The sequence below is a fragment of the Prinia subflava genome, chromosome 6, assembly GCF_021018805.1.
Source record: "Prinia subflava isolate CZ2003 ecotype Zambia chromosome 6, Cam_Psub_1.2, whole genome shotgun sequence".
NCBI lineage: Eukaryota > Metazoa > Chordata > Aves > Passeriformes > Cisticolidae > Prinia > Prinia subflava.
Genome location: NC_086252.1, coordinates 5,382,165 through 5,398,089, shown reverse-complemented (window position 1 = coordinate 5,398,089; position 15,925 = coordinate 5,382,165). Strand labels below are relative to the sequence as shown.

The window sequence follows — 15,925 nt, the reverse complement described above, 5'->3', positions numbered from 1 at the left end:
CAGTCTCACCCTGTGCATCCCTGAGAGCATTGTTCAAATGCTCCTTGGGGTCTGGAAGCCTCGGGGCCGTGCCCATTCCCTGGGGAGCCTGGGCAGTGCCCAGCACCTCCTGGGGGAAGAACCTTTTCCTGATCTCCAGCCTGGCTCTCCCCTGGCACAGCTTCGTGCTGTTCCCTCAGGTGCTGTCCCTGGGCACAGACAGCAGAGATGGGAAGTCCCCCTTCCCAGGTGTGATGAGGTCTCCCTCAGTGGCTGTCTGTACAATGGGAAGATAACAGAGTCATCACCCTTATTCCTGCATTTAATTTTGCATCAACTTTGCTAAGAAACAACAGAACAGTGCCAGTGGGAACAGCCATGACATGCAGCTCTAGCCATCTCCGAGCCATTTGGGGTGAGTTGGAATTTTAGTGGGACAGGGCCCTGAGGAGCCAAAGCGTGGCTGCAGCTTTGGAGGAATTTTGCTGTCAGATGTCCCACATTCATCCATATATGAGGAAGAGATTTTTCTTTTGTTTCCTGCCATTGCATAGAGGAGCTATCCCAAGACCTGGAGGCTCACAGGCAGGATGCACCAGACCTGGGGCACACAGCCATCCCATGCATACCTCAAAGGTTTGGGGACAGCACCTAACTATGAAAGCATGCATAGCCTGAGCAAATAGACCGCACAAGACTGCAGAAATACAGATATCATGACACTGGCCTGTGCAGCCATGTTTTCTGCATGCCCCCTTTGCAGTCACCCAAGGCATTAATCCTACCCTGAGACCCTCATTGCAGCCTCAAGGACTGCTTGTACATATCAGAGAGGGAGGATCTGGAGTGATGAAATAAACAGTCTCTAGATCATGGAGAAAGAATGTGGCCATTCCTCAAAGGCTGTGTAATGAAGAGGTGGTGCAGTACCATGGCACCAGGTGTCCCAAGGGCTTTCAGTATCATCCCTGTCATCTGAGTGTGGGATGGAGAATGCTGCCTATGAGTCTGAGGAGCTTAGCTTATATTCCCTAAGATCCCTGGATGCCTCAGTGCTGCTCATAGCCCTCACTGGTGCTCTTCTGCCTTCAGGAGACATTTTCTGCCACACACAGGCTGCTGCCAAGCTGAGCCTTGTAACACATGGCCAAGGGAGCAGGGGGACATGTCTGTGATAGGTGCAGCCCATTTCGCCCCAGACTGTGAGGAGGCTCAGTGTACAGGCCAGTCCAGATGAAGTGTGTGCTGCAAAGTCAGCATTGAACATTGCCTGTGGTGCAATACCTGACCAGGAGATGTTTTGTGCAGGTTTTGGCATTAGTATCCCTGGCAGTGGTGAAGGACAGCAGAGGGCTGCCTGTTGGAGGATTTGCAGCCTCATTCCCTGCATTTTCTCTCCTCTTTGTGCTCCCAAGTGAAAAATCTGGTGAGGAAGCCTCCTGCAGGCAGATGTCAGTGAGATATATCTGGGAAGCTGCATTCATGAAATCACAGTGCCACATAATCGTGGAATGGTTTGGGTTGGAAGGGCCCTTACAGCCCATCTTGTTCCACCCCCCTGCCAAGGGCAGGGACACCTTCCACTAGACCAGGTTGCTCTAAATCCCATCTACCCTGGCCCTGAACACTTCCAGGGATGGGACCAGCCACAGCTTCTCTGGACAGCTGGTGCCAGGGCCTCCTCACCCTCCTTTCCTAACATCCTAAGATCAAGCATGAGCACATCAGAGATACCCAGAGCTCCTCTTCGTCTGAGGCCCTCCATGGAAATATGTGAGGAATTGGGTGCTACTGCTGTCTTGTTTTGCAGGAGCCCTGCACTTCCAGTCTCCTTGCACTTCTTCATTCTGCACCTCCTTAACCACCCTCTTTCCATGGATACAGATCTGGCAGTCTCTTCTGCTCTTACAAGCCTTCATCAGTGGTTTATATCATAAGGATAAGGGGTTTTTTTTTCCAATTACGGCAAATCCCTGTCAGGCACCAGACAGCTTCTTTCTTGCAGATTTGACATGGGATGTCCCTGCTTCGGCACTGAGGTGACTTAATATGGGAAACAATGGGAGAGCCAGGCTTTGACCTAGGAGCACTACGGCATGGTGTCCTCTTACCTCTGGAGCTGCACTCACAGAGTATCCTGCTGGCTCCAGACATTCCCACCATGGAGGAGAGAGCTCTCCCTGATCCAGGAGAGGATGAAAGGAAGCGCTGCCTTCGCTCCTCACTGTGTAATTTTGGAGAGAAGCAGGATCTAAATCTCCATACCGTTCATCTTGCTTTCCCTTGGGGATAAGAGGGACAGCTGGTCCTGGGTTCAGCTAGGTTGCATGTCTTAGCAGTCTGGCTCAAAATTCAGCTGGAGGGTCTGTGGGGCTTACCTTGCAGAGGACTTGTGCCACCGGATCCCACAGGGACACCGGTTTTGGGGCACCAAGCTGCTGTTACACCCCAACAGCTCAGAGAGCTGCATGCAGAGAGGGCTGGAGGGTGCATGGACAGCATTCCTGTGGGGCTGGTAGGTGTCCCAGCCAGCATGCACTCTGCTGCTGTGTGGGAAGGTGTTTCACCCACCTCTCTGCTGATGCTGGAACCTTGCACCTTCCTCTGAAGCCGTTCCCAGTGGGAGGATGAAGGGTGAGAAGTGAGGCACTCGTGGGATGCAGGGAAGGTGACACCCAGCTCCAGCAGAGTCAGGTAGCAACCATCTTCCTCCTCCTTGTCCCAGAGTGTGTGATCCCCTTCCCCTCCCAGCCCGGAGCAGGACACAGCCTTGGCAGTGTTGCAGGAAAGCAGCGGAGCTCCATCGCGTTGTCTCTGCCAGCTCTAACCATGTTCTCTTGCATCTGCCCAGGTTTGGATGCCAGTCCCCCGGCCAGTACTCATGAACTCACCATTCCCAATGATGTAAGTAAATCCAAGTGCTTCTTTGGCATGTCCGTGTGTGCACATGTGTATACACATATATGTTTATATATACATACATGTATCTATGTGTAAGCTGCAGCCGTTTGGTTTTGTTAATTATATTTAGAGATGCCCCTTCCCCATGTTCCCTCATCCATGTGCAGTCTGTTGGGGATCAGCCTGCAGCACAAAGCACCCGTTGGACTTTGGACTTTACCCCATTGGTAGCTTCCCTAGGTACAATCCTTAATGCTCCATTTCCCTTTCCAAGTGAACTCAGTGGTCATGAAACATGCCCAGTTGATAGCACTGGGAAAGGGAGAGACGTCCTGTGCCAGCCCTGATTAAACTCTTAATTGATTAATCAGGCTGTGGCGGGTGTGAGATGATGTTCCAGCTCAAGGGTAGTGACTGAGTGGGGTGGTGGAGGAGGTAAGTAAGTGACATTTCTGATGCCACAAAGTGCCACATGAGTGTCTGAAGGACAGTGTGTCTCAGTACTGCTGGCAGTAGTGTGGGGTCTGATAGGTGGAAGCTTTGTGGTAACGTGGATGCTGGACTGGGATATTGACTGGGAGGAAGCTGGAGCCATGCTGGGCGGGGAGGAGGTGGGATGAAGAGCACGGCACAGCCAGCACCTGGATCCATGAGCCTCACTTGCTTCTGGACTGCTTTCTGTGGATTAAGAAACAGTCTGTGCTCAAATCAGGATGAGGGCAAGTGAAAGGATGACATCCAGTCTCTGTTCCCATCTCCATCACTGACAAGCATCTTCAGCCCATTCTCATCAGGAGTCTCTGGATGGGGTTCTGGCAGCTGTTGCTCCTTCTTCCTGCTGCTCACCAGCAGCTGGCAGAGCCAGGGAAGGGCAGCTATCCCGGCTGCAGCTGCCGGGCACCTCTGCCAAGACCTCTGTCCTCTGAGAGACGTGGCACTGCAAGAGCCTGTGAGCACCTGCTGACTGAAGCCCTTGGACGTGCTTCACCCTGGGCCAAATCACCACGGGAGGGATCTGCAGGGGAGCCGGTGGGAGCTGATGCCAGATCTGCTCGTGTCCACCTAGCAGGGAGCTCTCTCCAGGAGGCTGCAGCGAGCTCTGCAGGCGCTCCTGAGGTTCCAGCTGCCACATCTGCTGAGCATGGAGGATCATAGCAATTAAGTCATCTTCAGGAATATAAAGAGACCCCTTGCAAAAGGACTCACATGGGAGGAAAGGGTGCCAGGAGACCTCTGGGAACTCAGGAGCACTTGGAGCATTCACTTGCCAGAGACCCAGCTCTCACCAGACCTGGGAGACATTAGATGTCATAATCTGCATCTTGAAAAGACTCCTCCTTAGCTCTCCCCGCTGTTGTTTCAAAGGATTTTAAACACCCACTGCCACCCTCTCAGGAAGCAGAGGACATGTCTGGGTTCCTTTAAGAGTCACCAGGCATGTTTTAATGGTGTAGCTTGGAGTTTTGCTGTAGTGGAAGGAAATCTGATGATACCCATCTTGCTGCTCCACTGACTGTCAGGAGAAACTTGAACCCTGTTCAACCTGGGTGTAGCTGAGCATCTGCCTAAATAGTTTGGCTCCTCAGGTCTCTCCAGCAGATTTTCATTTGCTGAAGCATCTTGGAGTTATTTCTGTGCTGTGAAGACCAGGACGGGGTGAACATCTCCCCACAGACGCTGGGACAGTGGATACCATTCCGGTGTATATTCAGGTCCATAGGGGATAAACCACCATGGCAGCCCCATGGTCTCACCAAAGGATCAGGGAATATTTGGAGGAGTAATCATCTCTACTTGTACTGTACAGAAATGCAGCAGCTGCCAAGATGAACATCCCATCTATATAAAATGCCCTTGGAAAAGAGCTCAAATGGCCAGAAAGGACACACGGAGCACTTCGTGCCTGTATTGGTCAAGCTGGATATCCCCACATGTGTTACCAACCTTTGGAGGTGCTTTGAGGGAGATGCACAAATGAGGAAAGACCACTGAAGAAATTCAAGCCACTGAGGACCACTGAGGAAACTCAAGGGATGAACAGTTGAGGAAATTCAAGCCTCCAGCTGGCTCTGATTTTTTCACGAGAGTATGAAGGACGCATTTTTACATAGGGTCCACCTTTTCTGTGGGTGCCAGAGCTGCATGGTGCCCTCCTGTGCCCACTGGCAAGCCACTGGCTTGCACCAAAAGAGGTGGAGGGAGTAGCAGAGGAACTGAGGGTGTCCTGGTGGGATAGAAGAAATGTGGGATGGGGTCACTGCACCAGCTGATGAGGGGGCTCCTGGGGTTGGCCTGCCCCCAGGGAAGGCAGCAGGCTTATTTCCTTCTAGTAATGTGTCCAAACCACCTTTGGGTGGCAAGGGGATAAGTACTTGCAGAACATTGACCATTCATTAAACCATGAAAATTATTATTACTGAATGAAGCCCTCTGAAGTGCTGGGCACCATGTGCAGATAACAGAGATTCTTCCCCACAAGGAGCAGAGCAGGGCAGGTCTCTTGTCCTTGGAGGACTGTGCTCATGTGCTGATAGGATTCACCCCAGGCTGTCCCTGTCCTGTTTTCGTGAGCATTAAGGTCACTCTTGTCCCAGGTGTGCTCGCATCCCACCGGTGACTGCCACAGCTGCCACTTCTCAGATGTTCCCTCCGTGCTTTCTTTCCTAGCTAATAGGCTGCATAATCGGACGCCAAGGGACCAAAATCAATGAAATTCGGCAGATGTCGGGAGCGCAGATCAAAATCGCCAACGCCACGGAAGGGTCATCGGAGCGCCAAATTACCATCACAGGAACCCCTGCAAACATCAGCCTTGCGCAGTACCTCATCAACGCCAGGTGAGACCCCCTGCCGACCTCCACGCCTCCCACCACGGCCCAGCCCACCATGCGCTGGGAGCAACTTGTGCTCCCAGTGCCATGGGCCAGCAGGGGCTTCCCAAGGCCAGCTGGGATGGATGGTGTCTTGCTGAGACCTCTGAGCAGGGACATCTCCAGCAGGACATCTCCCCCCAGCTGGCATTTTGGCTGGGGGCCGGGAGCTGCCGTGCTGCTGGCAGACTGGCCCCAGGTCGCGCGGGCACCGGCCCTCCTGCCACCCTCGCTCAAGGATTTTGCTCGTGGGTGGGCAAAGTTGCTGCCGTCTTTGCCTGTGGACAAGGCAGGGGACGGGGACAGGAACGGAGCTGAGCCAGTGGCAGGGAGGCATCACTTGGGACCTGCTTGCTGGGATCCCAGCATCACTTACTGCCTCTTCCACATGCTTCTAGGCCTCCCAAAGGCTTTCCTCAATTCAGTGAAAACAATCAGTCCAATAAACGCAAGACATGGGAACGGCCTGACTGCTTCCTTTTCATCACGAAAAGCTTGGCACTGCAGGACTTCACAGGGGCCAAGGGTTCCCAGCACTGGCTGGGGGGAGATGCAGCCCGTGCAATGGGAGCTGGGACTGGTGAACGCCTGCGAGGGGAGCGTGCAGGGGAGGCATAGCTGCTGAGATGAGCTGGGGACCTGCTCCATGCGGGCAGTGGGCTGTATCCAAGGTGCTCACTCAGACCTGTTTGCCTGTATCTGTGGACTCGGGGGAGCAAGTTTAAGGGCATGCAGGACCTTCCTGGTATCTTTGCACCCGCCTGGCAGAGCAGCTCAAACGGGCCCATCCACCTAGGCAGGAGTGATGCTGTGCCAACTCGCCGCCAGCCCCGGATGCACACAGGAGGGCGGCTGCTTGCAGGGCCCCGAGGACGGGGGGCTGCTGGTGGCAACTCTGACACTTGTTGGGGTGTGGGCTGGGAGCACCGGTGAGGTCTGTATGTGCTTTCTCCTCCTTGCACCTAACCCACCCGAGCCTCGACCCGCAGCAGACCCCCACCATCCTATCCCACCCTGCTACCCTGCTGCCCATGCCCCTGGCACCTCTCCCCTGTTCAGGTGAGGGAGGAGGCCAGGCCCCCACCCGCCGGCATGGCTGAGTGGCTTCCCCGCAGATCCTTGTCAATCCCACTCCCTGAGACAGGAGAGAGAAAGAAAAGAAAAAGAAGCAGCTCTTAGTTGCTGGGAAGGGCTGGCTGAGCTGCCCCCTATGCAGAGGTCACCTGGTGGGGCAGCAGGATGGGGCTCTCCCACCGTTTCCAAACCAGAGCTAAACGAAGCAGCCAGGGGGGCTGGCACAGCTGCCTGTCCCCTGTGGGAGGGATGCTGCTGGAAGAGAAGTTGTGCTCTGGGATGACCCCTGCCAGCCACTCTGGTGGGTGACACCCTTGCCACGACGCGGTGGCAGTAAAGGGCGCCACCTGGCCGCAGCAAGGAGAGGGGACGGCAGCCAGCCATTACCCTGGCTGTGTGCTCCAGCCCCACCTCTGCCCTCCACGGAGGACCCCCAGGCCACCCAGTGATGCCTCACCCACTCCGTCTGTGCGGGGTCTGGGCAAGAGGAGGAGCGCTGCCCGCAGGGTCTTCGTTTTCTTTTCTGCTCCGGTGATTAAGCACTTGTTTTTTGTCTCCCTCCCACCCCTCTCTCTGCCCCTGTCTATTCTAGGCTGACGTCTGAGGTCACTGGAATGGGCGCACTCTAATTTCCACCCACCATCCTCCACTCCGCACCACCCGACCCTCTCCAGCCACCGGCACTCCACCCAGCCTGTACTGCCTGTACAGACATTTACCGTCTTCCCTTTGCCTCCACAGATACTCTTTACTAACAAAAATATACATATATATATAAACATGCGCGCGCATATGCATACACTGGAACATTTCTTTACGAGCTCTTTACTCTGTGCTCCCGAGGCTGCTCCCAAACTCTTTGGTTATGGTCCTTGTTTTCAGCGTTGCAGTGTTAATTCTTTATCTGTTTTTTGGGGATGAGGGAGGGGGGAGGGGGGCGTTGGTTTTTTTCTCTCACTAGCAAGACTTCAGGAGCTGGCGGGGTCTCTAGTGTCAGTCTAGCTTAGCTACCTACACGTTTGAGTTGACATTGGCAATACTTTCTGTAGCCTATGGACATATGTGATGCCACACAGAGCTATGCGTACTTCAGATGACTTAACTTTCCTCACCCTCCTTCCTCTGGTGCTCCCCCTTGCTTGTCCCGGCTCACCTTTGCCACCTCACGCCCCTGCCCTCAGAGTAAGGATATACTTTTCACCCGACCCAAAGTTATTTGGGAAGCAGAAGCCAAGCATGGGTTCAACCCGCAGGCTTCTCTCTTGGAACATGGCATGGTCCAGACAAGCCCTTTTTCCTGCTAAACTGAGGGAATCACACACACACACATTTACACACAAATGCTTGTTTTTTTTAACTAATGGCCCCTGGAAGTGGGAAGAACTCAGGTGTATGGGATTCATACCCCCAGGGGCCTTTGAAAGCACTCTTTTGGCAATTCTCCACAAGATAAACCTTTGGATAATAGCTCAGGAAGCTCTGTGAGCCAGCTGTGTTTGTCATTGTTTGTGTTCAATAAATGTCTGTGCAGCTCTGGTACCGATGGGCTCCGACTGTTCTTCTCCTGGGTCGCCCTGACAATGCCTTCCCCATCCTTCCCTCTGCATCCTTCCACACCTTTTTAGCTTGGAGGGAAGGTGGGGGTTGTATGCAAGATTTCTCTTCTATTGTTGTTGCTATTATTGTTATTATTATTATTATTTATCATCATTATTTATCATCATAATTTTTTTGTTTCATTTTTTAGATAAGGTCCCCATGACCAATGCACTTCCTGAGTGATTCTATGCTTTCTGGTTTTTTCTCTCTTTTTTTTTTTTTTTTTTTTTTTTTTTTTTTTTGCAAAGGGAGAGTATTTGGCTTGCACAATCCTTTGGTTTTCCCTGAAATTAATTTATAAGTTATGGTGTGACAACCATCATCTCTCACTGCCCCCTTGTCTGGACGCTTCTGCCATGTCTGTGCCCCACACCCTTCCCTGAGACCCTCTCTGCCCAGCCCTGCCTTCTGCTTCCAGGCTTTTCTCTTCTCTCCTGCCTCTCCAACAGGGAAATGTATGTTTTCCATGTGTTAATTCCTGACTGTCCCTTTTCCCGGATTGCAAATGAGGGGACCATGATACACCATGTCCCCAGACAGCTGAAGCAGCCACACAGTACATTTTTGCACTGTACCACATGGGAAAGACATTGTTTTTCCAGGTGAGCTCCAAGACTTCCTGGCCTTTTCCTCTCTTTGACCCTCAGTACCAGCAGGTACCACTGACAGCTTCCCACTGTTCTCCTGCCAGGATGCTAGGCCTCTCCTCCTTTCTCCAGCACTGCCTGCTCAGCATTCATACAGGCTGTGTCAGGGATCCCAGGTGATGCCACTGCATCAGTGGAGCCAAGGATGGGCAGGGGGCTGTGGGCTCCAGCAGCTAGCTGGTAGGGATGAGAGCACAGCCCAGGAGCCCAGAAGGTGGAGGTGGTGCCACTGAGCATCAGGGTTTGCTCTGCCCAGCTGACCTAAAACCTGGGCATGCTCAGCTGTCCAGAGCATTCCAAACTTCTGTGGTTGAAGGTGCTCTCAGATCCTCCATAAGGTGCTTTGCTGCCTGTCTCCAACCCCTTGCCCTGCTCTCCCTGGCACTTTGGGTTCAGCTGTGCCTTTTGGGCAGCCCAGCAGCCACACAGGCTCAAGAGCATCCCCAGGTTGCCCATCAGAGGAGCACAGGTGCTGTGGGGAGTGCTGAGGGGCTCAGATGGAGCTGGCAGCCTTTGCTGGCACCTCCCCTGTGTATTTGTGCTGATGCTGAGGATGGAGGGAGGCAGGCACCAAACAGGGCATCCTCCAAGTGGCCAACTGGCCAGCAAAGCACAAACCACCTGCCGAGGTGGTGAGTCAGCTGTGGGCAAGGGGCATTCCTCATCTTCTGTTCCTCACTCTGCTTTAGACAAAGTGTTTTTCCTGTTGGAAGAATGAATTATCTGTGTGTGAGACCCAGTGAAAATAACCACCCCGATGGCCTGGGAGGTGAGCCACGGCAAAAACTCCACATCCCACTGCCACCACCCTTTATGGCAGCCTGGGGTGCTGCCCCCTCGAAGAGGGATGGTGCTAAAGGAAGCCAGCCCATCCTGCTGTTCTCAGCTCCTCCACGGGGCTGCAGGAAAGCTGGAGCATGAGGAGAGCTTCTTCACAAAGTGATGGAGACAGCAGCAGCAGCAGTATCACGTTGACCGAGACTGAGAAATCCATCCCAGGCCAAGCAGGCTGTGGGATTCGGACACCTGGGGAAGGCCAGGGAGTGTGACAGCGTCCTGGACACGGAAATGGCTTTGCACAGTGCTCGCAGATCACAGCTGCCCTGAATTCCTCTGCTCTCTGCATGTGCTCCCTGTGCTGTTCCTCACCTCCACTGAGACAGTCCTGCCCAAAATAGCAAATGCCAGATTGGGTCTGCCAGATGCAGCTAAGCTCAGAGGCTGCTGTAGAGGGGGAGCAGACTGCAGCAATACCTCTGCACCCATCGCCACGCCAGCAAATTCATGGATAACAACCCCTCTGGGTACCATCCCAGTCCCAGCCTGCTGTCAGGCAGCCATCACCCAGCCAGGCTGTGGAAAAGCCACCCCAGGAACCGATGGTGAGGGAGAAGTGGCTGGATATGAACATTGCTCTGGCATCAGACAGGTGTCCAAGACCACGTCAAGGCTTGTGCTGCCTCAAGGATCTATGCTTATGGGAGTGCTCCAGGTAATGCTGGATGTGGCCACAGGGGAACAAGGGACAGTCCAAGCAGTAGCAGTCACCTGGGTCACCTCACAGGAGCACTGCACAGTCATGGAATCACAGAATGTCCTCAGCTGGAAGGGATCCACAAGGATCATTGAGTACAGTTCCTGATCCTGCACAGGGCAACCCAAAGCATCCCTCCTTCTGCCATTCTCTTTGACTTCACAACTTTTCTTTGGGGGTCACATGGCCAAGGTTATTTTGCAAATCTAACAAGAAAAAAAAGAGAAAATATGAAACTGCCGTGTTATGTGGGAATCAGCTCATCCGTCATCATCTGGGCTTGAGTGAGGTTTGGAGAAGTGTTGAAACCATTGCAGCATCTCCTGGGAGCATGTTGATCACACCAAGGATAACAACAAAATCACAAGGAATGTATCAAACTCAGCTTTGATTTCTTTGGGATGACTCAAAAGGAGATTTGCTATTTGCTTTGGAAGGAGCCTCAGTGTTTTGCTTTGATTTGTGATAGGTCTTGGTTTTAAATTTTGCATGAACTTAAAAATACTGTGATGATGCATCCACAGCCATGCCACCAGGAAAAATCTCTAATATTGGAGTGATTATTCAGTACAAGGTGAATATCTCGGTTAATCAACAGAATAGCTTTAATACATTGCTTTTCTCTCTCAAAACTATGCAATGTTATCCAGCCAGAATGATTTGACATTTCTGGAAACAACCAACTCAATCAAACTCTTTAGGGATGAGTTATTTAGGGGGATATTTTGACTTTGACTGGAAAGTATTGGTCCAATGCCTCCCCCTGCCCCTGGAGTGTCAAGGTCTCCATCAGAGGGGCTAGTTGAGTTCTGTGCTCAGCTCCTTGGCCTCAGCTGAAAGTCCCCACTCTCCCTGCATATCCTTATAGTGCTCCCAAAATTGTTTGGAGTATTGGTTTGTACTTTCCCCCCCCCCTAGACTGTATTTGCAAATCCAGTACAAAATGAGGCTGAAAAAAATAGACCATTTCCCCTAAGGGAAGGTGACTTTCAGCGGGGAGACTCTTTAACATACTCTCTGTTATTCCGGCGTTTGTTATTGTATCCATGCTAGTCACTTTTGATTATGCTAATTCCCAGTTTATGCTCCATTAGCATGGGTAATTTCGTGCCTCCGGTGCGGGCAGAGGTAGAGTTTCTGGAGGACCTCTGCGTGGCGTGGCAGGGATGAATGCTTAATCCCATTTTCTCCTTGGCCGCAGCGATAGAAGGGATCGCACCCAGCCCTGCCTGGCTGCAGCCCCGGCCCGGTGGGGTACCCAGCCCCGGCGCCTCCGGCTGGTCACTAGATGTCCCCATCGCCCAGCTTTTCATGGATGCATCCACAGCCGCGCTGGGATGTGGGCGGCACTGGGATGTCCGGTGCTTGCAGCCGCTGCTGCGATACGTGCAGAGGACATCTCGCCCTGCTGGAAGGGAAGTGGGCTTGTGTGTGTGTCCCTGACACTGTGACGGGCAGGGATATATCGCGAGCGGGTGGGTGGCCCCGTGTCCCTCTGCAGGAATGGTCCCGTCAGTGCTGGGACCTTCACGGAGCCAGCCCACATGGGCAAGGATGTGTGGCCAGCATCTCCTTGGCCATGAGTGGCACAAGCCACCCCCTTATGCCGGCCAGAGCCCACTCTGTCTGGCAGAAGGACAAGGTTTTGCTGGAGAGGTCCCAGGGGTCTCCATCCCTGTGGTCCCCAGGGAGGCATTCCCAAGCTGGCTGCTCTAAGCCCTGGCTGACAGGAGGAGCTGCTGGAATGACTTGCAAAAAGGTCACAATCTCTGTGCAATACCCCTGCTCCCATGCTGGATATTACGAGAGCTGGGACTCTGCTGAGAGGGATATTTTTGCTTTCCCTTCAAAAGGAATGCAGCTGCAGATCCTGATCTGCTGTGCAGCGAGCCCCAGGCCCCTGTCCAAAGGGTAACGTGGCAGTGACTTTTTGGAAGTACTGAATGTACCAGATGTGCAACTCCCTCCACTCCAGATGTGCGGCCCCCACTCCCACTCTGCCCCAGCGCCCTTGTCCTGCAAAGAGGAAGATGAGACTCCAGATTGCTCTGAAAGCATCCCACAGACCAAATACAGCCAAGTGCAAAGCCAGACTGGCTCTGGATTCCCACACTTGTGTTTAGGCAGTTTAACCGCAGTGATGTCTCTTCCCAGAAATGATGATCAAGTCCACTCTGCACATGGGGAACAAAACCTGCCAGGAGATGGGGATGAGGATGGAGCAGCAGGAGGAGGCTTTGGGTGTGAGGCCACCGTGGCCTGTGGCTGATTTAGGACACACGTGCTGTTTCCAGAAGGAACTGCTTTGATCCCGAAAAGATAGGCTGGGATGTGCATGAGGACTGGAATGTTTGATGCACACTTGGAGCACTGTGTCCTGGTTCCCTGCACGCAGTGTCACTATTTGTCCTTGGATAAAGCCTGTGTCTGAGAGCATTTGTGTCTGGATCAAATGGGATGTCAAGCACTTGGCTCAGGAGCTTCTCCAGGTCGTGTTTGTCCGATGGGACTGGGTGGCACAGGATGCCCCACGGGAATGTGGGCACGGCAGGGGTGTGAGATGCTCTCTGGAAGCATGGGCACAGTGATGATGGGCCAGCAGCCAGCTGGCAGCATGGCCAGGCACACAGAGCACCGAGGGACGGGGCAGCATCACTCCTGAACTCAGGATTGCGTGCACAGCTTGGGCTCAAACCACAACAGATATCCAACAGGATTTCCCAGTGCAAACAGGAGCAGGCCATGATGTGCTCACCCAAAAGTAGTCAATTAGCAGTTCGGAGAGCTTTTTGGTGGGAGGACATTGCAGTGATGTAACCTGAGGCTGCTGCTGCAGCTGCTGATGTGGTTTCCCCAAGGGATGCTGCTCTGTGCTACCAAGCATGCAGCCATGCTTGCGAATCTCTTACAGGGGCACTGCAGAGGAACTGTCAGTAAAAAGCCAGTTAAAAATGCAAACCTAGAGAAACCACCAGCTCTATGCTTAAAACAAATATTCAGTTGCGGACTAAAATTTATTCTTGGTGCAGGTAGACCTCCCCTCCACATATTTTGGGCTGAAATGTGATTTCCAGAGGCACAGGGTGGTGCAGTGCAGTGCTAAGCAGAGGTTGTGGGGGATGTGTGCCCTTTCCCAGTGCTCCTCTTCCAGCTGCCCATCACCCCTAGCACAGCAGTGCCCTTGCGCATCACCCCCAAATCTTGCTGATGGGGTCTGCCAGAACCAGCTTTCCACAGTCACTATCCCTGCAGCCATGCATTTGTAGGGCAGAGAAAGGGCAGATCCTCAGCCCAGAAATAGCCTCAGTGTGTTCAGGTGGCTTCTCTGAAGCTCCCAAAAAGCCGCTCTCAGCCTGAATGTGAGCCCACGAGGCAAATGCAGCATGCCAGGCAATCACTCGGGCTCACCTTGCAGGCCAGCTCATGCTGGATGTGTTTGGTGTGAGCTCGCATGGAAAAAAAAAGGAGGTTTGTTTAGGTGCAGCAGAGCTCTGTGTTGGCAGGGCACCTCCAGCTTGGCTTTTTGCAATATGGGTGATTTCAGCATCATGCTGGAGAATTGCTTGGGGTGTTGAAGCAGCCTCACATTTGCATAGCCTGAGAGGCCAGGAGGCACCAGTACCAGAGCCTTGGCTGAGCCCTGACTGTCTCCCTTGCTTGCCCCCCAGCTCTGCAGACCCTGACCTCCACGGGAGAAACACCTTCACCGCCTGACCTGGTGCCAGTGGCTGATGCTTGAGCCCCCTCTGAAGATGCTGCCAGCTTCCCGTGAGCTTCTCCCGCTTCTTTGTGGCGCCCTTGGGGCCGCTGCCCAAACCCCTCACCCACGGTTGCCCAGCCCCTGCTCCCTCAGCCAGGGCAGTGGTGGGCTCGGGGGCTGGGGCAGCAGCTCTCAGGAGGACAGCAGCTTGCAGCCAGCGTGCAGCAGGACCCACTGTGAGCCAGCGCTCCCCACCGCCCCTCTCTGCGCTTCCTCGTAGCCCCTCACGCCTCCGCCACTCTGCGATGTATTTTGTGGCTTATCCATGTCATTGCAATAAAGCTATTGTTGCTTGAGGTGCCCTCCGTGGTGAGTGGGATGGGGCTGAGGAGCTGTGGTTTGGGCGGTGGGGCACCCACAGGGAGAGGGGTGGGGTGCTGAGGGCACCGGAGCACAAAAGCCTCAGTGCCCCCCAAATGGTTAATGGGGAAGCTCAGCCCATGAAGCAAACCGTGGTTTGGAAAATGGGCCTCAGAGCCCTGGCTCCACTCAGCATCAGGAAATGATCCCACATGGGAGCAGGGCTGCCAGGAGGGAGGGGGAACGGGGCAGGGGGAGCACTGCAAAGAGAATCCAGAGCATTCCTGAAAGGCGGCGACAACCGGGATTCATTATCCATGGAGAGACGTGTTTATAGCAAGTGTGAGTCACTGCCGGGCCGCGGGAGCAGCCTAGCAATCCAGGGGCTGCCAGTGCTTCAGATGGGATACAGGCTCCCCATCCAGCCCCTGCAATGGCAGCTCTCAAACACGCCCCACCAGCCCGCCACTTGCCACTCCTGCTGGACCTTGGAGCACCCAAGGTGCTATTTTTGGACACACTGGGGCATGGTTTTTCTCTGGGATGCTTCCTTTCTACTCCAGAAGAGAAGACAGAGAAGCCCCAGCTCTGTATGTTGCCCTGATACAGTGAGGGCCTCCATCTCCAGCCCATCCAGCCTTGGGCTTGGCATACATCCAGGAGAGGCCAGCACTGCCTACCCAGACCTCTGCCCTATGTGGAAACAAAGGCAAAAAAGCTATATTAACCTTTTTTCTCCATTTGGAATTACATTTTCTGAGTGCATCTCACCCCTGCTCCCATTTGGCCCTGTGAAGGGGCTGTGGGCAGGCAGGCAGGGCAGTTCACCCTTCTCTACACCCTTGCTCAACCCCAGGGAGCCACAGCCCCACATCTCTGTGGAACCTGGAAGACATCCTCCCCTTGTCTGTGCCACTCCTGACATGCCCTTGGCTGGGGTGCCTAGCCCTGTTCCCTGACAAGCCACAAAGTCACCACAATGTACAGCTCCAGGCCTGGCACCCACTTTTGACTGAAACCCAGGTTTTCTGTGTTTCTCCTGCCCAGGAGTTGGTTGTATGCTTACACTTGGAGAAAAGCCCCTGTTGCTGTTCCTGCCCCATTCCCAGAGCAGCAAAGCCATGGAGACCACTCCAAAGCAGGATGTCACCCACTGAGAGCAATGCTCTGGAAAACGTGGGTCAGGACTCCTTTCCCACCTCCCTGCAAGCCCTGGGCTGTCCTGAAGCAACTCCTGTGGCTTTTGCTGAGCTGGGAGACA

The 15,925-nt window shown here is 53.7% G+C and overlaps 1 protein-coding gene across 21 annotated transcripts in view; it reads left to right on the top strand.

Moving 5' to 3' along the window:
• Positions 1–14,660, top strand: part of PCBP3 (poly(rC) binding protein 3) — a 55,997-nt gene extending 41,337 nt beyond the window's left edge. For 14 of the 21 annotated variants that reach the window (XM_063399957.1, XM_063399974.1, XM_063399973.1 and 11 more), the window contains 3 exons: positions 2,831–2,883; positions 5,548–5,717; positions 14,273–14,660. In XM_063399957.1, coding sequence (XP_063256027.1) covers positions 2,831–2,883; positions 5,548–5,717; positions 14,273–14,318 — 269 coding nt within the window. In that variant the 3' untranslated portion in view covers positions 14,319–14,660. Of the gene's footprint in view, positions 1–2,830; positions 2,884–5,547; positions 5,718–7,416; positions 8,366–14,272 lie in introns of those variants that run through there. The other 7 variants (XM_063399968.1, XM_063399965.1, XM_063399964.1 and 4 more) reach the window with 2 other exon arrangements.
• Positions 14,661–15,925: the final 1,265 nt, after the last annotated feature.